Source organism: Lygodium microphyllum, chromosome 1, assembly GCF_053477565.2.
Source record: "Lygodium microphyllum isolate KBCC chromosome 1, Lygodium_microphyllum_v1.1.10, whole genome shotgun sequence".
NCBI classification, from domain to species: Eukaryota; Viridiplantae; Streptophyta; class Polypodiopsida; order Schizaeales; family Lygodiaceae; genus Lygodium; species Lygodium microphyllum.
In genome coordinates, this window is record NC_141135.1 from 106,045,779 (window position 1) to 106,068,849 (window position 23,071).

General features: G+C 44.6%; 1 protein-coding gene across 1 annotated transcript in view; it reads left to right on the top strand.

Annotated features, from left to right (window-relative positions):
• ISA1 (isoamylase 1) overlaps positions 1-23,071 on the top strand; it is a 223,980-nt gene that overhangs the window by 194,832 nt on the left and 6,077 nt on the right. Inside the window, exons 12-14 of the mRNA XM_087680237.1 lie at positions 10,571-10,663; positions 10,781-10,939; positions 11,112-11,195. Of these exons, the coding sequence (XP_087536363.1) occupies positions 10,571-10,663; positions 10,781-10,939; positions 11,112-11,195 (336 nt within the window). The remainder of the gene's footprint in view (positions 1-10,570; positions 10,664-10,780; positions 10,940-11,111; positions 11,196-23,071) is intronic.

Consider the following 23,071-nt stretch of genomic DNA (forward strand, 5'->3'; position numbering starts at 1 on the left):
CTCAAACGGAACCAAAGAAACCAAATCCATCTTACAGTAATTCTCTGAAAAGAACCGGGTTTGCATGCATTGCCAAAAATCGAGCCATGTGGACGAGGAGTGTCATACCAAGGCCTAGGGTCTTCTATATCAAAAACCTTAGTAGATTGTTGTGATTGCCTCCACTCCTGCTAGATGATCCAATGGGGCTATGCCTCCCGTTGTTGCCCCATTTGCTCCTTTTGGCACAATTGTTGTTGGATGTGTGGGATTCGAACAGCCTTAGCATCTGGTATCTTTCACTACCCCTAGGGGATTAGTTGATTGATCTATTGGCTTCCCTCCCATAGCACTCTTTGTACCTATTCCTTGGTCTCCCCCTACACTTCCATCTAGGACCACTTTCCCACCTTGTACATTTCATTGACAAAGACTTGTTGATGGAAGAACAAGATGGTGCTAGCATCTCCCTAGGTACCTTAGGATACTCTCGGCTAGCATCCTCTAGACCTCTTAGTTCCTTAGGTTTATGCATCAAGCCCATAGATTTCTTTGTCCTTAGGATTTCCTTCTTTTGTCTTCTACTACATTCACTCATATACACATACTCATTGCCTATCTTCTTTCATTTACTCTACTTTTTTGTTTTGTTTTAGTTTGCTTTGAAGCATCTTACTACTAACCTTTGTTTTGCAGATTTTGATCTATTTTTCAGGGTTTTGCATTTTAGTGTAGGACTAACATATAGGTTTGCATCGGTCCTTCCTAGGCTAGAGACATGGGATGCACACCGTTCCTTCATGGTTTCATTTTCCTAGGAGAATTGCTCTTCTACTAGCATGGAGGCTTGCCCTCTCGAGATGAATCATGTAGCTTCTCTCTTGATGCTATCATGGCAGTGACTTCTACCTTGCTCTCCCAATCGGGGTGCTTTATCCTGATCTTCATCTATCATCATAGTTCTCGGCCCTACGTGAAGAGTGACATTAGACTCCTTTTCGTTCTTCGGCCTTGACATCAAGGATTGAGAGGGGGTTTCTACCCTTTCTTAGTATTCTATAGGTTTTGGCATTAATCCTTGACAATGACCTCTCTTTCTTGTTATACCTCCCCTTTGCATTGCATGATCATTATCATCTTTGTACTTCGAGTGCTTGGGCAAGTGAACAATTTTCCTACAATGGACATCGTCCAAGTGGCACTTGCTGCATACACATTCTCATCATGTAGTTGTAAAGAAATACCCTAATGCAAAAACACGAATACAATCATATGACAAAGCACAAACTAAACAAAACACAGTTAGGGTTAGGGTTACTCAGAGACAATGAACACGGTGAAGAGACTAAAATAAATGAATCTAAATAATACAATGCTCATGCAGCAAACGCACTATGCAACGAATGAATATTGTACCCTGAACTCTCATGTTTCAAGGACCAAGGCAAAGGTAATGAGCTAGAGTGTGTATCGTACTCTAACGGATCCTGAAACGCAGCAAGGGAGCCTTCAAAGCTGCCTAGCAGCAGTAAACACAGCAGTAGATGCAGGATCTCTGATGACAAATAGAGCAATATGGAGAGAGAAAACTGCAAAACACAGCCTGTTGAGGGTGGGCAACTGACTGGACAGCACCAGGAAGATCAAAAGGCAAGAAAATCTGCAAATGCAGCCTGCTGAGCATCAAACACAGCTAGGAGGGGAGTTGCCATCTGTCAGGGAGGACGCTAGTGCAATCCATGCAGCCTGTAGACTGTCGCCAACTATTGCAAATGTAGCCTTTGGGGGGCTCCCAACAACAAGAGACAGCAGTAGGGGGGTAATAGACAGCATAGGAAGACTAGAAATAGGTGCTGGATGAGTGAAGGCAATGTCGGGCAGCTTTGGTTGAGATGTCCTCCACAAATAGGGTGTAGGTAGTGAAGCTAGATTACTTGAAACTTGTAAAAAAGAGATTGACTGAATGGGAGGGAAAGTTGTCTATTTATAGAAAGTTTAGAGCCTCCCAAATTAAGGTTTACACAGGGGATACTAAAAATTCATTAATTAACTTGAGTTTTGAGACAATTTAATGAAACCTAATGGTAATTTAGCTCAACACCCCCTCTTAGGCTTAAAACTGAAACCAAAAAGGAAATATAAACAGGCCAAGTCCTTTCCTTTTCTATTTCCCAAGGCATCCCACCCCAAAGTAGTCAAGGCATCGGACAAAGGGTGCACATCAACTACCTAATGACCTACCAAGACTACAGAGGCAATGATAATCTTACCAAGGAAGCCTGAGTGTTCACCCCAGAGAGGATAGAGCATCAAACAAAGGGCGCTCAATCAGCTACCGAGTGGCCTACGAAGTCCTATAAAGACGGATGGAAACACAACGGACTTTCTCTCTCTTTTCTTTAAAAAATGTCTTTTGTTTTATTTTTCAAAATATTTAGCATTGAGTGAGCGTTTTCAAAAAAAAAATTGGTCAATTGAGTAGAAGTGCCTTCACAAAACAAACAAAACTATCCCAACCACTACTGGGTGTCAATGATGAAGGAAATGGGCTAAGTGTGGTGAAGCAACTATGGGGGGTATGTGGTGAGGTTAAAAAGAAGTGCGGAAAGTAAGCTAGACAAGCTAAGCAAGCAAGGGAGACTGTCTTGGAGATTGCCATATGCAATGCCATGAATATGGTGGATCCAAAGTCGACCACTCCAAAGACGGAAAAGAGTAGCCCCTCTAAAACTTGAAGGAAAGGCTAGACGAAAGCACCCTCTCCTCATCAATTTGAAGAAGTAAGGGAAGATGTAGCCAAGCTGATGCTAGGTAAGTACTAAAGCATCAACCAATTGAGCGGCTTGGTCAATATGCCCGCAAAATTATCTAATGAAGGAACAAACTCTAGGCAAACGGTGCCTACTATGTAGCTCAACTTGCTCTCCGGTAAAGTGAAAATATACTTCAACATGTTGCATTTGAGGTCTGATAATGGTGTTACCAACTAGTGCAATCACACTTTGGCTATCGCAATAGAGGACAATTGATGCAACACATGGGAACTTGTAGAGCAGTTAGTAACCTCCTCAAGTAGATGGTCTTAATGATACTATCAAAGAGAGCCCTATACTCGGCCTTGGGTGTGGAAGCGACCATAGTCTCTTGCTTATGGCTAGCGCAAGAGATAGGAGTCGTGCCCAAGGTAAAGATGTGGCCACCATGGGAATGCCGAGTGTCACAATCTCCAACACAATTGGAATGAGTGTATCCTTGCAAACATAAACCAGAACCATAAATCAGTCCATAAATGACTTAGAAGCCCCCATGGTTGAAAACTTAGCGAGAAGTCACCAATACTCAGCCAATTTGACTTTCAAGTCACTCCTAGTCAATGATTTTAAAGTTTTGAAGCTCACAATCAAGATTTATGTGACGAGTCCTTTCCCAAGCCGCATAGCAGTCAATCAAGTGTATCCAACGCTCTGATGCTAAATCAAAGTGCTAAAGCTGAGAATGAAACTTAGGTAATAAGTCCTGCATCAGCTCGACATAGCAGAGGTATTCCTTGCCTTCCATGAACAAACAACCTTGTATGGAACAAATGCGGAATCGGATTGGGGTTCCAATATCTGCACAATATTCCATAAGTTCTAAGAGTCAAGAACGTGTCTCATTAGATTAGACCAAGTAGTGAAGTTCAACCTGTTAAAATGAATCTTGTCAATAAAGGCATGTTTAGTTGATGGGGAAAAACCATGAGGTGTCTGATAGGTGGGATAAAATGGATAAGGTCGATAAGGAGGTAGTGGAGGGAGATAAGTAGGAGGAGGTGGTAGGTAGGAAAAAATAGGTTGGATGTGTCCAATGGGTCCCAATTGATGCGGAGGCATTGGAACATGAATGTTTCCATAGGATATTGGTAGAGGTGGAGGCATCGGGATACATGAGCCCTTTCCAAAAGTCGGACAAGGCGCAACAAAACGACCAAAAGACCCACTAGGCAATGCCATGGTGGCTAACTGTGAAACCAATTGATCCATACTAAGTAATGGTCAGGTGGCGTTGTCAAACCTTGAAAATCGCACAAGTGTGTGGATGGGAGGACGAGCCTCCACCATGCATACACCACTTAGTTGAGGAAAAGATGAGGTCCTAAAGACTGGCCTAAGGGTGAAGAACCCCCCAGTGTGATGTGTGATGATATATGAGGTGCACTCAATGGAGACAGAAAGGAAGGTGCAACGAAAGCAGAGTGTGGGATGGGTGGGAGATTAAATGGATTGGTTGATACAGTTGTTGGAAATGATTTTGGTTCCTTTTGTCCATTATATGCATTGAACGAAAGTGAAGATGATTCACCTACTTCAAAATAACCTGACATATTGTATCCAAAATATATGGCCTAGGAAAAACTAAAGTAAAATAAGGGAGAGAACTTACAGTGGTTGAATTAATATTTTGTTCTTATCACATTTCTGTGTTCAAAAACAAAATTCTATTTTCTTCGGGACTTATGAACCAATAACATATTTGCATAGTTCCTTCTTCATGAGAGTCGCCTACATCTTCCTAAAAAGAGAAAGTAAAAGATGGAGAAGTGTAGTTTTGTGTATCCGATATAGAAGTGAATGAAGGTGGAGATGTAAATGGAATAGATGAAAGAGATAGAGATGAAGATGAAAGTGGTAAAGAGATTAAGGATTTGTACTCTATGCTAGTTTTCACGTTAGTATGTCCAATCCTTTTAAAGCTTCCATCCTTCCTACAAAATCATTAGACAAATGCATTGAATATAAAGTGGAAAACTCAGATTTACCTTCAGTTTTTTTGTTAAGCCCAATACATGAGGATGAGATTGTATTCAGCTCTTGAAATCGCATAGGGTCTCTGGACTCCATGGTAGTTCATTGTCTCTCCGGCCATGTTGGAAGTTGGTAGAATAGGCTATGGAACCCTCTTCGGCTCATTTCTTGATGGATTTGGTTTGGGAGAATGAAACAATGATGTTGTGTTGGAAGTCATCTTGCCCTCATGTTGTTCTTGCTTCTTGCGAAGGACTTTCAGATCAAAGACTAGGTTTCTTTGAGAGGTCCTAGCTCTGATACCATCTAACAAAATACCCTAATATAGAAACACAAATATAATTGTACAACAAAGCACAAATTGAATAGAACGCAATTAGGGTTAGGGTGACTCAGAGACAATGAACACAGTGAAGAGTTTGAAACGAATGGATTTGAATAATACAATGCTCATGTAGCAAACATACCATACAGTGAGTGAATATTATCTCCCAAACTCTCGTGTCTTGAGGATTGAGGCAAAGGTAATGGGATAGAGAGTGTGTTGTACTCCGATGGATCCCAAAACACAGCAAGGCAACCTCCAAAGATGTCTAGCAGCAGTAAACACAGTAGTAGATGCAGGATCTTTGACAAACAGAGCAGTGTGGAGAGAGAAAACTGCAAAACACAGCCTACTAATGGTGGGTGATTGGCTGGACAGCACCAAGAGGATCAAAATGGAGGAAAATCTGCAAACACAGCCTGCTGAGCATCAAATGCAGCTAGGAGGAAAGTCGCCAACTGTCAAGGAGGATGCCAGTGCAGTCAGCGCAGCCTATAGACTGCCACCAACTGCTAACCAACCTCTTGAGGGTTGGCCACAGCAAGAGAGCAATAGGGGGTGTAGACAATGGAGGGTTGGAAATAGGTGCCGGATGAGCGAAGGCAATATTGTGCAACTTCAGCTGAGATGTCTTCCATGATTAGGGTGTGGGCAAGGACCTAAAATCTGCAAAAACAAGATTGACTAATTGGGAGGGCATGTTGTCTATTTATTGAAAGTTTGGGGCCTCCCAAACTAGGGTTTATATGTGGGACAGTGAAACTCTCTCAAATTGCTCCTAGTTTAAAAGAATGGTTAAAATTCATTAATTAACTTGAGTTTTGGGGTTGTTTAATGAAAGCTAATGGTAATTTAGCTCAACAATAGCACGGTACTCTATGCATCTCATTGTGTAGAGCACACCTGGGCAGATCATGAGCTCTCTCCATTCATAGTTCTTTATCACCACATCACCATACTTCTTCACCCCTTTTCTCATCATCGACACTCATGAGTGGTTGGGATAGCTTGTCTGTTTTGTGATGTGTTGGATCTAACCATCTCTTTTTCATTCTCCCCTCAAGGCACAGTTACTTGATAAGTTGCAAATCATATGTTTAAAAAGATTTAAAAAAAGTTCAATGTGGTTCTGCCGTCCACCTTTGCAGGTCTTGGTAGGCCATGGAATAATCGACAAGCACCCTTTGTCCAATACCTTGGCCTCTCTAGGGTGATCACTTGGGCTCCCTTGGCAAGATAACTATTGCCTCTATAGTCCCTATAAACCATTGGGCAACTGACGTGCACCCTTTGTTCAATGCCTACATTGCTTTTTTGAGTGGGACGCCTTGGAGTAAACACGGCCTTGAGCTTTTCTTCCCATCCCTTCTTGGTTCCAGCTTTGGGCATGAGAGGGGATGTTGAGCTAAAAATGCATTACAAAGTGTATTAGCTCTTTAAAACAGCTCCAAAAGTTGAAAATCGCCAAAAGTTTCATTATATGATATGCGGTCCTAGAGAGTTTCTATGTCCCATAAGTAAAACCATAATTTGGGAGGATCCTTCTACATCTATAAATAGACAAGCTGCCCACCATTTAGCCCATCCTTGTGTACAAGTTTCTTACTCCACTATGCAGATTTCAGCTATCAACCACCACCAACAGGCTGTCCAGTGACTACAGCCCTTCCTCCTCCAGCACCTAGCAAGCTATCTACAGCTGCTACCTTGCTGCCTGGAGCCATTAGCCTGTTGTGTTTACAATTTTTGAGGTGTTTCCAGCTTCTGCCTCATTGACTGCACCTGTTCAGCCTGTGTTTACAGCCCCAGGAGCTAGATGACAAGTTGTTGCCCCTTCTAGTGTTTGCTGCAGCCTGTGTTTTGCTGTTCAGCAAGCTGACTTGCATCAACATACTCCATCTCAGCTATCATTTGACTATCCTCAACCTCGGGTGATCAGTTATCAGCTCATTTGGGTGGTAGGTTGCTACATTTACCAAATTTCAGCCTCCAAACTATTGTCTTCTAGTGGCGAGCCTGCTGACCTTCCATATTCAGCACTCTCTCATCTCCAACACTCAGGATCCGTCTCCTGTAGACATCACTCTTCAACATCATTCATCACTTTGCCCTTGAGCATTCTACACACTGTTCCATTCATCTACTGCATTGATTCATTCACTTCAAAGTTCTCTTCTCCTCTCTATTTGTGTTTGTGTTTTGTATTCTAAGTTTGAGTTTTGAGTTTTGCATTTAGAATTTGCATCTATTGCATTATTGTCTGAGTTATTGTGTTTTAGTGGTGGTCGTACATTCTGTGTTTTCTCTACACAAACCCTAGCATATCTTCACAACACTTGTCTGACTTGCATTTTCATTGACATCCACAGAGTTGTTGGCACTATCTGAATCATAGGATGTGCAATTTGTTGTAGAGTTTCATTCTCATTTGCCACATTGACCACAAGGCATTGGCACCTCCATGGCTCTAAACTAGTACACACATCATTGGGCACATCAACGCAATTATCAACATCCTTACCACTTACATGTGCAAGATGATCCTTCACTCATGCAATGCTTCCCGTGTATATAATATGGCAGTAGTTGCATTCCCACCACTTCGAGCCACCGCTACCTCTATGGTTGCTGATGATATGTGCGTGACTTCAAAATGTGTCCTTCACCATTGTTGTAGCTTGCTAGAAATAGAGAAAACCTGCAGCGAATTGGGGGGAACCCAGCTTTAAAGAGTGTGCTGGAAACAATGAAAAACAGTTGCAAATCAGAGAGGAAACAACTGCAAATAGTGTGGACAATCAAAGAAAAAGAGTAGGCAAAATGGCAGAGGAGCTAAAGGGAGTAGGTGAAACAAAACATGCACATAGGAAATGAAAACATTGCCTGAAACTTGACTTGTATTTGCTCGTCCCAAAATGCTTATTTCAGGACTGAAACGTTTTTAATGCATTTGCCTTTTCCATTTCAGCAGTTGGAAATGCCATTGTGGGCAACTGTCAATACTCTTGGGTTCCTTGGGGTACAGGTTGATTTGGTCAAACCTGGAGGAAGGGCTTCAACAACATTCCCCTTTGCTTGCCTTTCAGCCTTCATCCCCATGGTCGGATTGGACTGTTCAGCTCCCAGATGATCTCCTGAAACAATCAGCCAATCATGTTTATCATAAGATAATTGAGGATAAGAGATGGGTGACTAAGAAAGCAAATGAAGTTTGATTTTCTTGGAATATTAAAGCTAAGTCGCATGATATGTTGCTTAAATTATCGCGGCCTACACCCCTTCCATAGCAAGGGCAAGGTGCTATATGGAAAGGTTTTATATGGAGGCTTCTTATTCGGTGTCTCCCTATAGGGGATATGTTGTGCAGCTGTAAGATCAGCAATGGTAGAGGTGTCTGCTATACTAGTGATGAGACTCTTGTTCATCTTTTTATTTCTTTCCTAGGTGCTAGATAGGTCTAGGGTTTCATTTCCCTAGTATGGACTTCAGTACACATCAGCATGTACAATCCTCGATTCTTGGGTTTTGGGCAAGATGCCATCCATGACCACTTGACAAGCGACACAGCATTCTTGTCTTTTTCATTTCCTGTGTTGGATTGGTCTTTACCAATGGCCGACACACAATCCATTCATTTTAGATTTGGCCTTTTAAGTATTTGTGGTCATGTAGGCCATGTTCAATGATTGTTATGATGGCAAGTTAGTTCAATGGTTTCGGCTGTGTGATCCTTAGAGAGGTGGCTGTTCCATGGATGGATGTCATCCTCACCACCATGATTGTGCTTTCTTCATCATCTCTTTCTATTCTTGTAACCCTATGTTTTTTGCACCCTTTTGGCTCTATGTTTTTTTAACTTGTCTTTGAGTTTGCTTGGTTGGCCAAAAGGCCCTTTCCAAATATATCCATTGTAGTGGGAAGTTGTTGCCAAGGCAAAGCTTGACTTGTTGAGCTCTAGCAATGGGTGCCATAGGATTCAAGAAGGTTTTGCATTGTGTGGGTAAAAATGGCTTTGTGTAGTTTAGCATTGGGGCATTCTAGTCTTAAGAAGAGCCTTATGGATGTTCATGAGAGTAGATGAGACTGTTGGTCATTTATGCCTTTGATGGCCAACATGAAAGAGGACAATGTTGGACCATCTAACTGCCTTTGTATACTTTATCACAAGGGGATTTATTCATAAAATAGATTGTACGTGACTAATTATCCATAACCAATTTTACATTGATGATTTCTAAGTATGATGTACTTAACATGAATCAAGCCATCATATTCCTCATTTAGCAGTTATCAAGACTGAAGAATGTCTGCCAAACAATGACATCATGCTTAGCATCATGCAATTTCAACCTCTCCTCAGCCACATCAATGGTACTTTGTTTTGAGGCATAATAGAATTTTTTCTTTTCTCAGAAAAACAATCACCAATGATCCGATCTAGCTGAGATGATCATAAGCATTATGATGGAAAGTGTATACTTGATGAGTAGTATTCATATGTTTCCAAAGATCCAATGCATTAAGTATAGAAATCATTTGCGTCCAATTACTTCTTTATTGTACTTGCATATAAGAATGCCCTCTTGAGTGATCGATGGGTAAAGGAGCAAATATTGTAATCGCCACAAATAAGGTGTAAGCAGCCACGGATAATGTTGTGTCTCAGACTGCAAGAAAGCTCTTTCCCTCTAAACTTGAGAAGCATATGTTTCTGCAAATTCCAAGATCTGCTTGTAGAGGTCATTCAAAGCAACACAAGGCTGAAATTCATGATTAACAAGCATGGAAACAATGGAATAATGATCTAGAGCAGTGTAAAAGATCTCATAGCCAGCAAAGTGACTTGATTGTCCAGCCAACTTATACTAATTATGCTCTTGCAAACAAAAAATATTCAGACTCATTGTATATATATATTTCCAGAGTCTCCACTTATTACGATCACAGAGGTCTCTGATGTTATAAGGAATATATTTTATAGGAGCTTTAAACTAATATAATCATTGAAGTATATGCATGTCAAAAAGTCAGACTTCTTGCATGACCTTTGCATCATCGTGCAAAGAAGAATTGCAAGTGCCAAGGGGCCATAATACTTTTTTAGCATATCAGTTACATTCCCATCTAAATCCATGAAGAACCATCCTTTACAATATCATTTCACAATCTAATGAGTGCAGTAGAGAATCATGTCATAGAAGATTGACCCGAAACAGGAGCAAACTGGATCCAATTTCTAGATTGCATCACATTTTTCCATGCCGAAACTGGTCTTTAGGTGCTTGCCAAGCATCAGAAACACACTTTCCCTTTCTTCCACTTATTAGTTAGTTTTTTCTTTATAAAGTTTTTGAGGAGATTGCTTGACTATTTGTTACACTCGTGTGCTTACACACACACACACAGAGACAGTGTGCCAATGAGTTCTTCCTTTTGGTGTATCTGCTACTTCAAAGAATGACTAGCCAAACTTTTATTGCAGTTTCGAGACACTGTACGCAAGTTTATAAAAGGAACAGATGGCAGTGCTGGGACTTTTGCACAGTTTCTCTGTGGATCCCCCAACCTCTATCAAGTAGATATCGTGAAACAAATGCCTTTTCTTTTCATTTAATATATGATGTTGTATAAAGCAAATCACTCAATCTGGTATTGCTGATGTGACTGGGACTGCTTGACTTTGTTCTTGCAGGGTGGTGGCAGAAAGCCTTGGCATAGTGTGAACTTTGTGGCTGCTCATGATGGGTTCTCCCTTGTGGACATTGTCTCCTACAATGAGAAGCACAATCTTGCAAATGGAGAAGGAAATAATGATGGGGAAAACCATAATAATAGCTGGAACTGTGGAGAGGTGATGTACTGAGATGACAGTTCTGCAAAAATTATATAATTGGACATTGATTGAGCATGGACACCACCTGTGGCCCTTGTATCCAGAAAAATCACTGAGCTCATTGCTGTATGAAGAAATATGTATATCATTAAGGCTGAACTTCACTCAGGGTGCTGTAGTTGGAATGCAGGAAGGTGAATTAGTAAGTCAGGGTGTTAAAAGGCTTAGACAACGGCAGCTCCGCAACTTCATTGTCGCTCTTCTGTTATCTCAAGTAAGCATGATGCTTCATTTATCATATCCTATGTGTCAATATGTTTCCACAAATTTTTCTACTTTTAGGTTTGTGACATCCAAAATTTTTACAAGGGGGATGGGTTACTCCTGTGAGATGCAGATTGGTTAAGAGAAACACTCTCTTTGTCATTTATTTTCCATAAAAGAGTTATGCTCTTTTGTGCTGCTCTAGACTGTAGCGATGTACATTGTTGCCCGAAGTTAAAATTTACGATTTTTCTTATTTTCAGTGTAGTTATGTTTTACATTGACCAGCTATTGTACTTTTTGATGAAAGAAGTGTAGCAAGGTGCCGTGAGTTTTGAGACTAACAGCTACTATCAAGATAGCAAAAGACAAAAAGCCAACGACCACTGGCATTGTCAACATTCAAAGAGGCTGATGTGATTCATGAGTGACCAGCACCATGAAGGCCAGTATGCTGATCAATGCATTTGCAAACATATCAGGGGCCAAACCCCACAAGCAAGTTGCAGGGAGTAACATCACAACTTTGTCAGCATAAACAAGGTGGAAGGCCTGAATGCCAATGTCTCACGTCTCAGAATGCTAGCATGGCATGCGGCTATGCCTCAGGCCAGTCCATGCCAACAGCATTTGTGGCAAATGCTGGAACTAGTGGCCAATGCAAGTAGGCAGGCAGGAATGTGCCTAGGACATGTCAGCATGTTCTGCAAAACATGTCACAAGCCACACACATGGCACAATCACACACCACAGAAATGCCAAGGGCACACATCAGCAGCACAGCACACATGTTAAACGCCTGAAAGCTAAAGCCAAGTAGAGACAAGGTGGCCTAGAGGGTCTGTACGGACACCAGAGTAGTCACAACCAATCAGCCTGTGACTCTTTACAGGTTGTATCCCTTGAAGTAAAACCACAATCTCTAAGCATAATATTACACGATTCCTTGAACATCTGGATGTTGTCTGCTCTTCTATACCCAGCCTTAAATTAATGTGCAGGCTGCAAAGAGTGAGATCCTCTATAAGCAGCTGCTGATGAAAATCCACATGTTTTGAGGTGGAGTTTGAATGGCAAGCCCAAGGGTTGCACAACCTTCTCACATTTATCACAAAGGAAAATTCCGGTCCATGCAGCAATAGAGGAGAGAGATAGAGAGGAAAACAGCTAGCCAATTTGGGTCACTTTTTCATGGTAGCCAATGTTGAGCTAAAACATGCTTAACATCTGATTAGCATCCTTAAACAGCCCCAAAACACGTTTCATTAATGACAATGCTGGTCTACCAAGAGACAAACATGCTTTCAAGCAATCCACAAATGAGGACAATGCAAGGAATCATTCGGTGCATAAGTACCAACCAACCATAAAACCTCGTGTTCAGACATAATTTTGATTACTGGTTGAAATGTCTTGTGAACAACCACGAGGACACCAAAGCAATACATTGCAGTGCCCCCAGCATAAAACAACCAAGTCCCATGGCAATTTAAAATTCTACCTGCTTCATTGTGACTTTCATGTTCAATAGCACATAACATAACTCAATTATTCCCATGCAAAATACACCACATGTCATGCTAATGGCTGCAAGAGCAAATCCACAAACATTCCAAGTGGCGATCTTCATATATTAACAAAAAGAAAATCAGGTTCGAGGCTGAGACTGCCTCAATTCGGCTTCTCTGCCAACACCTTAAATATCCCATCATACAAAAAATCAACCAACATTGCAAATGCATTCTGTCCCTGACAGTCTGACCTAGACTAGTCTTAAGAGCCGTTCGTGGATAGCAACGATAATCCTAGGGAATGGCCACCTTGTCTCTCCTATCAAAAGCAAGATGGATTAGTGGATCCCCAGGATGATCAGGTATTTCCAGACGTCTGCTGACCAAAAGTAAGCATTTCAAAAGAATGCGTTCAGAGAAGGCTTATCCTTCCTTCGCATGTATGTACATAAATAATCTTGAGAACTTGTGTGCATGGTAGTTGGCAACTCAACCATTTTCCCTTTTTTCAAACCCCAACCTGATTCAAATTGAGGCAAGGGCTGCATGGGCTGTTTTTCTTTATCCGTATTTCTTTGTGCAAGGGACTCATCACATTAGGAGGGTCTGAGGGTTGCATGGTCTGTTTTTCTTTATCCATATTTCTTTGTGCAAGGGGTTAATCATCATTAGGATCTGCAACCATCATATCTGTAGCAGGGATAACAGCAACCTTGGCATCCAATTTTTTTGGACACAGCCGTAAAATGGCCCAATTTCTTGTAGGAAAAGCAGTGGCCTACAAACATGCCCCATTTAAGACAAAGGAGTAGTGGATGCATGCCCGAACAATTCAAACACAGCCAATTGGACCTTCTACGAGAAGTATCAGTAATCTTGACTTGCTGCCCTCATAGTGGGAGAAACCAGAAAAATGCCAACAGCCACCATGGCATCTTTTAATAAAGGCCAATACACTGCAAGACAGCCTTCAATCTCCATCCAAATTGGGCATTCCTATTGAAGCAGACACTAGAAATCTGCCGTAGGTCTCCATGGCATAACATGCACTAGCTGGCGATCAATAAACAAAGGCAACCTTGCTGGGAGGTCATCATGATTCTTAGATGATTTGAGTAGCACCTCATAGAAACCCCTTGGTCCCACAAAAATTTCATCTACAGATTCTTCTGGCAATAGTGAGTGCAACCATTGATGGATCTAGGAGAGCACAAGGTCCCCTTCACGTGAAAAAGAGAATAACCCCTCTCATAGAAAACCAAAAAAGAACGCAGCACTGCCTTTGTGTCCATGCTAGCATCTACAATGTCATCCTTATCAATGTTAGGAAAAGCATTATGATTATGTTGAACATACTCACTCAACAAAGTATTGGCGAATTCCAAGAAGTGCTCAAAGTCTAAAACTTGAGATTCTTCAAAGCTACTAGTAACCTGGGCATAAGAGTGCACTGAATGCTCTCAGGGGATAGGGCCCTCAGAACCCGCCATTGATTCATCTGCAGCGTGCTTACTGTGTTTAACAGTTGGCCGATTATCAGAACATGGCACCATTTCCTGAGCTCAGGGAGCCATTTCCTCTTTCTCTTCTGCATTAGAATCCGGTTCCATGGTTGCCACTACCTGGTCAATGAAGGCTGTGTTCAGGCCAGCCATCTCTCTCACTTCTCTACCATGCAATCAGACAAACATTGCCCCTTTCTGCAGGGTTCTGCCCTAACTGCATTGGTCACAGATCTCTCTTTTTTTTCTCTCCAATTATGAGGCCAGCTGAAAACATAGAAGAAATCTGCCATAACAGCAAGCCTTGCACCTGTCCCACATGACCACAGATACCCAAGGCCAAATCAAAGGTAAAAGCATTGCAAGTCCACCAAATGTGCCAAAGACCAGTCCATCACATGAATTGAAGGGGTCTTGCCTAGGGCCCAAGAACGGAGAGGCATTCTCTGATCCATCAATGAGGTCCACACTCTAGAGATGAAGTCACAAACTTGTCTAGCACTTGGGCAAGAAATGAAAAGGTGAATAGGGGTCTCATCACAAGTAGTACAAAATATACCTTTGCCTCTATATATCTTTCGGGCCTACAATACAATGCCAGTGGGCAAACCCCCAATGAGAATTTCCCTTGATAGGGAAGCTTTGACTTCCACAAGTGAAGCAAGTGACCACGCCACTCAGCTGCATTATCATGAACCGATTGAATTTTGTTAGCTTTCTCAATGATCCATCTCTTATCCTCTACCATTTTGTGGTAAATCTGATTAGTTGAGCACTTTGGAAAATCCTTGGATTTCACAAAGCCCCAATCCAGCAACAGTGATAAGGGCAAAGAAGCTGGCAAGGGAGAGTGCCTCCAAAGCCTGTCCTCCAAGGTCGACCAGAGCAGCCTTTAACCTTTTGGTATACGGAAGTACTGCATCACAAGTATATAGCTCACTGCAGTCACACAGGTCTCTCAATGCGACTCCTGGTCTGAGTTTGCTTCGCAGGTCACACTGGTCTGTTTATGTAGGTGACACTGGTTTGTATTTGCTCTGCAGGTCACACTAGTCTTCTCTCTATAGGTCACACTGTCTGCAGCTATATTCTTCCTACAGATCATGCTTGCAGCCCTGCCACGCAGGAGTCTTCTCTCTGCAGTTCACGCCCTCTCTCACATTGCAATGTCACACTGTCTTCAGTGTGTGGCCTGCCTACAGCTCTCATAGTGCACCTGCTTGACAGTCTGCAGGTCTGTCTGTAATGCGCATGGCTCTCTTGAAATCTGCAGTCGCTCAGGCCTACAGTAGTGCAGGACAGCTTCCATGCCAAGCGCAGTACATGTGACCTATAGTCATGCTGGCAGACAGTCACAAGTCTAAAAGCTTGTCTCCATCACTATGCTCCACCTCTCTTTTTTTTTCGTGAAGATAATTGAATTAAGTAGCAATTATTACATCAAACCGTCAAGTAAGCTAAGAAAAATAGAACAAACACAAATCAAGCCGAAAGGCCTCTAAGACCCTAACACACAAATATCACACAGAAAGGACAGCTGGAGTGGAGCGAACAATATCCAGCTAGGGAGCAGCAATGTCAAGAAGAACTAGATCAGCTGAAACCATAGAGGAGATCTGCCATAACACTAAACCACAAACATGGGCCACATGACCATGGATACCCGAGGCAGAATCAAAAATAAAGGCACTTCAAGTACGCCAAATATGCCATAGAGCTGTCCATCGAAGGAAATGGAAAAGGCAGGAATAATCTGATTGCAAGGCGGACATAGAAGGCATCCTTCCAATAATCCATGAATGAGCTGATATCCGCTATTGAGTTGCTGAGGACCACACATGGGAAACAAAACTCCAAATCTATCAAGCAATAGTGCAAGAGACGAAGAGATGAAGCAATGTCTCATCGGATGTAGTGGAAAATACATAGCAAGGACCACGGGAGATCTTGCGACCATGCAACACATCCCCAATTGGAAGACCCCCAATAAGCAACCTCCTTATGAAAGCTTTACCCTAATAAGGAACCTTAGACTTCCAAAGTTGGAGGAATCTTTCCTGCCACTTCTTTTTGCTATCCTGAATATGCCTTATTTTATTGGCCTTTCCAATGACCCATCTCTTAACCTCGACCATTTGATGATAGATTTGATTAGCTAACCTATTCTCGAAATCATCAGGTAGCACAAAACATCCAATGCCGCCAAGGAGAGGGTTATAAAGTAGGCAATGGAGAGTACCTCAGAAGCTGCTCCTGTAAAGACAACCAAATGTCATGATAGCCATGAGGCACTTGAAAATACTAACAAATGCGCCAGAAAGAATAAAGATGGGGCTACCTAAGAATGTCACCATCATGGACTGTTTGCAACCCCAAGCGAGCCATTCGATTAAACTTATCTGGCTACAAGTCTTTATCAAGCCATTCCAACAACTTGGAGATAGCCAGCACTTCTCCTTGTAGGGAGTCCTCCTCCTTACAAAGATCAGGAGGGCCCCAAATTACAAATTGCAAAATCTCTTACCAAGAAGCAATCAAATGAGAAAGGAGAAAAGACTGGGAGACCTTAATAGGCCTCGTGGAATTGAGCACATGTCACCAAGAAACTTGAATAACCATGTGACCATGCGAGATACTGTTAGCCTGCTCTTTATCATTCTCAGTCTGTCATCTCCTGGTTGTGAGCTCCTGTCAGAGTCTGACAGGAGACAGAGGAGCTCTGTCAGTCATTTTAGTGGCTGTCCTGGTTAGTCTGCAGCCTGTGGGTGTCATACAGCCCAAACTAGGCTGTTTTTCTGCAGTCGGCCCATTTTCTGGGCAGGTCGGCCAGATCTGGCTGGTCGGCCAAATCTGGCCAGGTCGGCCAGATTTGGCAGGTCGGCCAGTTTTCTAGCCTGGGGGCTATATATAGCAGCCCCCCCAGTCATTCCAGCATTGTGCTCTGCAGGTTCAGCACTGCCTCCGTCATCTCCGTCTCCGGCATTGGTGCTGCCATTGCTTCCAGTCTGTCCTGGTGCCCTCACTGACGCTCCAGGCTGCATGCAGGGACTGCTCTATCCATTTCAGTGTATTCAGCATTCATCTCAGTCAGTGCAGACTTTCTTCCTTCATTCTCTGCTTTCTCTCTCCTCTCCTCTGTGTTCGTGTTCTTCTTCCGTTGCGCACTCTCACATGGTATCATCGCCTGATTGAGAGCACGGAGGACATACCCTCAAGAGTGAGATACCCTACTGCTGCTACCAACTGATCAACAACTGCCAGGCGACTTCTACAGGAGGCCTTTCAGCCTGCGTTTTGCTGCCCACGCTGACTGCAGAGGCTGCCACGTCATCCAGCGACGCAGAAACCCTGCGTTTTCCACCAAGCTGTCCCTCCTTCTGCTAGGCGACCTCCCTACAGGCTGCGTTTCGCTGTTCTGTTGGTTGCTACCACTCCAGGCGGCACATTTCCTGCTGGCGACTTCTGTCCGGGCTGTTTCCTGGTGCTGGTGGTCTCTTCTCTGGTGCTCGACATCAGTTATCTTTGCGTTTTGCAGATCCAGGTGTTTGTAGGCATTCTCTGCCTGCGTCTTGGTGGTTGGTGACCACATTGCTGGTCATATTTCAACATCGGCACAACTTTCTTTGGTATTTTGCAGATTGGAAGATGTCTTACCAGTTTTCAGGCTTTGAGGACTCAGAGGATGAACTTCTTTCTCATCATTCCTCTGAGCGGAGGCGGGATTATCGTGAGGTTCGACGTCGGGAAGAACCTCCTCGCACTCGTCCTTCTTCAGTCCATGCATCTCAGAGGGTTCCATCTACCGCGAAGGTTTCTTCAGTGAAGACTGCTTCAGATGTGCGGATGCCTTCCTTGATTCCCTCTATTCAGTTGCCAATTCTCCCTTCCTTTCCGAAGGAAGATAAGTTGGATGGTTCCAACTACTCCCTTTGGTCATGCAAGGTGGCCTGCATCCTCGATACATTTGACCTTTGGGAGCTTGTTTCTTCACCCATCGACCGTCCCCCCGTGGATTCGTTAGATGGTATCTCTATGGACCGTGCAGCCTTATGGGATCGGCTCAACTCTCGAGCCCGTTCCTTTCTTTTTATGAGTCTCCATGATTCCGTTCTTGTACATGTTCACAGGTTACAGACCGCGGTGGAAGTGTGGAAGAAGCTTGCGTCTTTGTATCAGCACAAGACATTTGCCCACAAGATTTCCTTAGAGAAGTTGCAGATGCTCAGTCTTGATGGTTCTCCTTCCATGAAGGAGCACATCACGAAGATGGAGGATATGCGAGGCGAGTTAGCCTCTCTTGGTCGTCTGATATCGTCTGAGGATATGGCGATGATTCTGTTGACTCAGCTGCCATCACCCCGTTATGATGTCTTCTACACCAGCCTCATCACTTCGAGGACCCGTGAGACACTCCTATGGGAGGAACTTTCCCCGCTTGTCTTGGAGCATGACGAGCGACTCAAAGAGGTGGGAGCCAGTGGCTCCACCAAGGCATTTACGGCCGGCACAGGTGGCGGCAAGAAGAAGAAACAAAAGAAGGAGAAGGCTAAGGACAAGAAGGAGGAGGACAAGAAGGATGCGAAGGAGAAGAAGCCTAAGTGTCCCCATTGTGGGAAGGGCACTCATCCCGAGGAGAAGTGGTGGCAGAAGTATCCCCATTTGAAGCCTAAGGAGAAGGACTCGAAGGCGGCCCCAGCCACAACAGAATCTGCGTTTGTGCATGTCTTTGTTGAGGAGGATACAGCCCTAGCTTCTACCACACAGGAGAAGCCGTGGCTCGTCGACAGTGGAGCATCGTCACATATGACCTTCCGTCAGGATTGGCTTCAGGATCTACGTTCCAGAGGGGGTATTGTCACCATTGGTGACAATTCTACAGTCCCTGTTCGAGGCGTGGGGACTTTACCTGTGTTTTCTGACAGGCGGTCTTCCTCCGCCCAAGTTCTCTATGTTCCTGATTTGGGTTTTAACCTATTATCTGTGCATGGCCTTACTCAGCTTGGTACCCGAGTCATTTTTACGCAGGATGCAATCACAGTGGAGGATCCTTCTACAGGTGATGCTCTTTGGATAGGTACACAGGAGGGTGGGCTTTATACGCTCACAGCCTTGGCTGCGCGGACTTCCCATGAGCTTGGGCTGCTTTGGCATGCTCGGTATGGTCATTTGAACCTCGATTCTATTCGCCGGGCTTCTAGGAGGAAGATGGTGGAGGGACTTCCTGATTTCCCTCCTCTTCACACTTTGTGCCCCAGCTGCTTGAGGGGCAAGCAGCACAGGCAGCCACATCCTCAGGTTGCTTCTAGAAGGGCTACTTCTCCGCTTGAGTTGGTTCACACCGACCTTTGCGGACCTATGGGTACGGCCTCCCTCGGGAAGGCCAGGTATTTGATGCTGATTGTGGACGACTTTAGTCGTTATGTGTGGCCTTATTTCTTGGAGTACAAGAGCGAGGCGTACTCCCGTTTCTGTGAGTGGCAGGTGTTTGTGGAGACCCAAACAACTTCCAAGGTTCGTGGCGTTCGAGCTGATCACGATGGCGAGTTCACTTCTCACCTTTTCTCTCAGTTTTGCAGGGATCATGGTATTCGGGTGGAGTATTCCCATCCGAACACACTATCAGAGAATGGTGTGGTGGCGCGTGCAAATCGGACCATGTTGGAGATGGCCCGATCTATGCTGGAGCATAGGAGTCTTCCTCATTTCCTTTGGGGTGAGGCACTGGCTACAGCGGTGCATATTCACAACCGCTCTCCGACTTCGGCATTACAGGACATGACTCCGTATGAGGCTTTCTTTGGGAAGAAGCCTTCCGTGTCCCATTTTCGCATCTTTGGGTGCGATGCTTTTGTCCATGTGGACAAGAAGAAGAGGAAGACGAAGTTCGACTCTAAGTCGAGAAAGCTTATCTTCGTTGGTTATAGTACAACCACGAAGGGATATCGGCTCTACGATCCGATGATGCGGAAGGTTGAGGTGAGCAGGGATGTGATCTTTGATGAGGCTTCGGCCTCTGAGGATCCGATTGATGGTTCCATTACAGATGTTTCTTCGTCATCAACGGACCCCCCCCCCCCCCCCCCCCACACCTTCTCTCCCTTCACTTTCTTCCAGGATACCCCTTAGCACCCCCCCTCTTCCTCCTCCTTCGGCTTCCCTTTCCCCTTTGGTGGATGTGACTCCGTCTTCTACGAGCTCTTCCACCACCACTTCGGAATCTTCACGGGATACACAGCCTTCTTCTGATGCGGAGGATCTACCTTCACTCGGCGAGGGGGAGTCCCTCTCCAATTTGGGTGCTTTGCAGGTTCCGGAGACCCCCCGGTCTCCCTCACAGCAGCAAGAGTCTCTCCGGATTCCTTTATGGTATCGCCGGCTCATGCAGGATTCAGGTGTTACTCACTTTCCTGCCTCTTCTACAGGTCCACGTCGATCAGCACGTTTACAGGCCCAGCGGGATAGTTCACTATGTGTGAACTATGCTCTTATGTCACAGATTCTTCAGGATTCCGAGCCTTCCACTGTGGAGGAGGCTCTTGCACAGGATATTTGGAGACAGGCTATGCAGGCTGAGCTCGATTCCATCGAGCGAAACCATACGTGGGAGCTTGTTCCGCGTCCCGCGAAACGGAAGGTGATAGGTGTGAAATGGGTCTTTAAGACCAAGTATCTTGCAGATGGCTCCTTGGACAAGCATAAGGCTAGGCTTGTTGCCAAGGGTTTTGCACAGCGTGCAGGCTTGGACTACTTCGAGACTTTTGCTCCTACAGCCAGGATGTCCACCATTCGAGTTCTTTTGGCTCTTGTTACTCACCACCGGTGGCCTGTTTATCAGATGGACGTCAAGTCTGCTTTCCTGAATAGCGTTCTTGAGGAGGAGATTTATGTTTCACAGCCTTCTGGTTTTCTTGTGCAAGGGAAGGAGGATCATGTCTACAGGCTGCAGAAGGCTCTTTATGGCCTGAAGCAGGCTCCTCGTGCTTGGTACCAGCGGATTGACCGCTTCTTTTTACAGAGTGGCTTTGTGCGCTCCGCTTATGATCCCAACCTCTACTTACGGGTTGTGGATTCTCTTTCAGTGTTCCTTATCTTGTATGTGGATGATCTTATCATTACAGGGAGTGACACTCAGCAGGTGGAGCATACACGGTCCATTCTTCAGCAGGAGTTTGACATGACGGATCTCGGGATCCTTCACTTCTTTCTAGGCCTGGAGATCTATCAGATGGCACAGGGCATTTTTATCTCGCAGCACAGGTACATCTCCGAGCTTCTTTCGGAGTTTGATATGGCTGAGTGTCGGCCTATCTCATGCCCCATGGACCCCGAGTCCAAGCTTTTGACAGCTGGAGTTCCCCTTCCAGATCCCACCCGTTACAGGTGCCTTGTCGGCTCTCTTATCTGGCTGCTTCACACTCGGCCGGATATCTCTTTTGTGGTGGCTTTATTGTCTTCTTTTATACAGACTCCTACCCAGGATCACTGGCAGGCGGCCTTGCGGGTTCTTCGCTATTTACAGGGGACTCGATCCTTCGGGATCATGTATGGAGATGGGATTACCCTTTCTGGATGGAGTGATTCTGATTGGGCAGGTGATGTGGATACGAGACCATCCACTACAGGTTATGCTTTCACCCTTGGATCCGGTGCTGTCTCTTGGAGCAGCAAGAAGCAGCCTACAGTGGCACTTTCTTCTACAGAGGCTGAGTATCGGGCCCTATGTTCGACCTCTATGGAGGCAGTTTGGCTCCGTCGCTTACTCGCGGAGATTGGCTTTTCCCAGACCGGACCTACGGAGCTGCGCGTGGATAACCAGAGTGCTCTTGCTCTGGCCAAGAACCCGGTGTTTCATGCTCACACGAAGCACATTGAGGTTCAGTATCACTATGTTCAAGAGCGGATCGTGGATTTGGAGCTGGTGGTGGTCTATTGTCCTACGGCGGCCAATGCAGCTGATCTCTTTACGAAGCCTTTGCCTCAGGCTTCTTTGCTTCATCACATGCGGTTCTTGGGTCTTCAGACTCTCCCAGGATCTGAGAGGGGGTGTTAGCCTGCTCTTTATCATTCTCAGTCTGTCATCTCCTGGCCTGGTTGTGAGCTCCTGTCAGAGTCTGACAGGAGACAGAGGAGCTCTGTCAGTCATTTTAGTGGCTGTCCTGGTTAGTCTGCAGCCTGTGGGTGTCATACAGCCCAAACTGGGCTGTTTTTCTACAGTCGGCCCATTTTCTGGGCAGGTCGGCCAGATCTGGCCAAAGTCGGCCAGATCTGGCTGGTCGGCCAAATCTGGCCAGGTCGGCCAGATTTGGCAGGTCGGCCAGTTTTCTGGCCTGGGAGCTATATATAGCAGCCCCCCCAGTCATTCCAGCATTGTGCTCTGCAGGTTCAGCACTGCCTCCGTCATCTCCGTCTCTGGCATTGGTGCTGCCATTGCTTCCAGTCTGTCCTGGTGCCCTCACTGACGCTCCGGGCTGCGTGCAGGGACTGCTCTGTCCATTTCAGTGTATTCAGCATTCATCTCAGTCAGTGCAGACTTTCTTCCTTCATTCTCTGCTTTCTCTCTCCTCTCCTCTGTGTTCGTGTTCTTCTTCCGTTGCGCACTCACAGATACTAGTCTTTTCAATGAAAAGTTTTGCAATATCTATCCAAGGATGACTGTGCACACATAAAGCCTACAAAAGTACCAATCTCAAAGCAACCATATGGAAATTAACATCCAATAAAGCACCCATTCTTTTAGAATTAGTCACATGCTGCCAAGAAATCCACACTTGGCCCAAACGATTTCCTTTCTTTTTCCACAATATGAAGCGGATAGGCCAAAACAGTTCCAAAAGAGACTTCTTAGTCCAAAGAAGTAAGGGCAGAAAAAACAA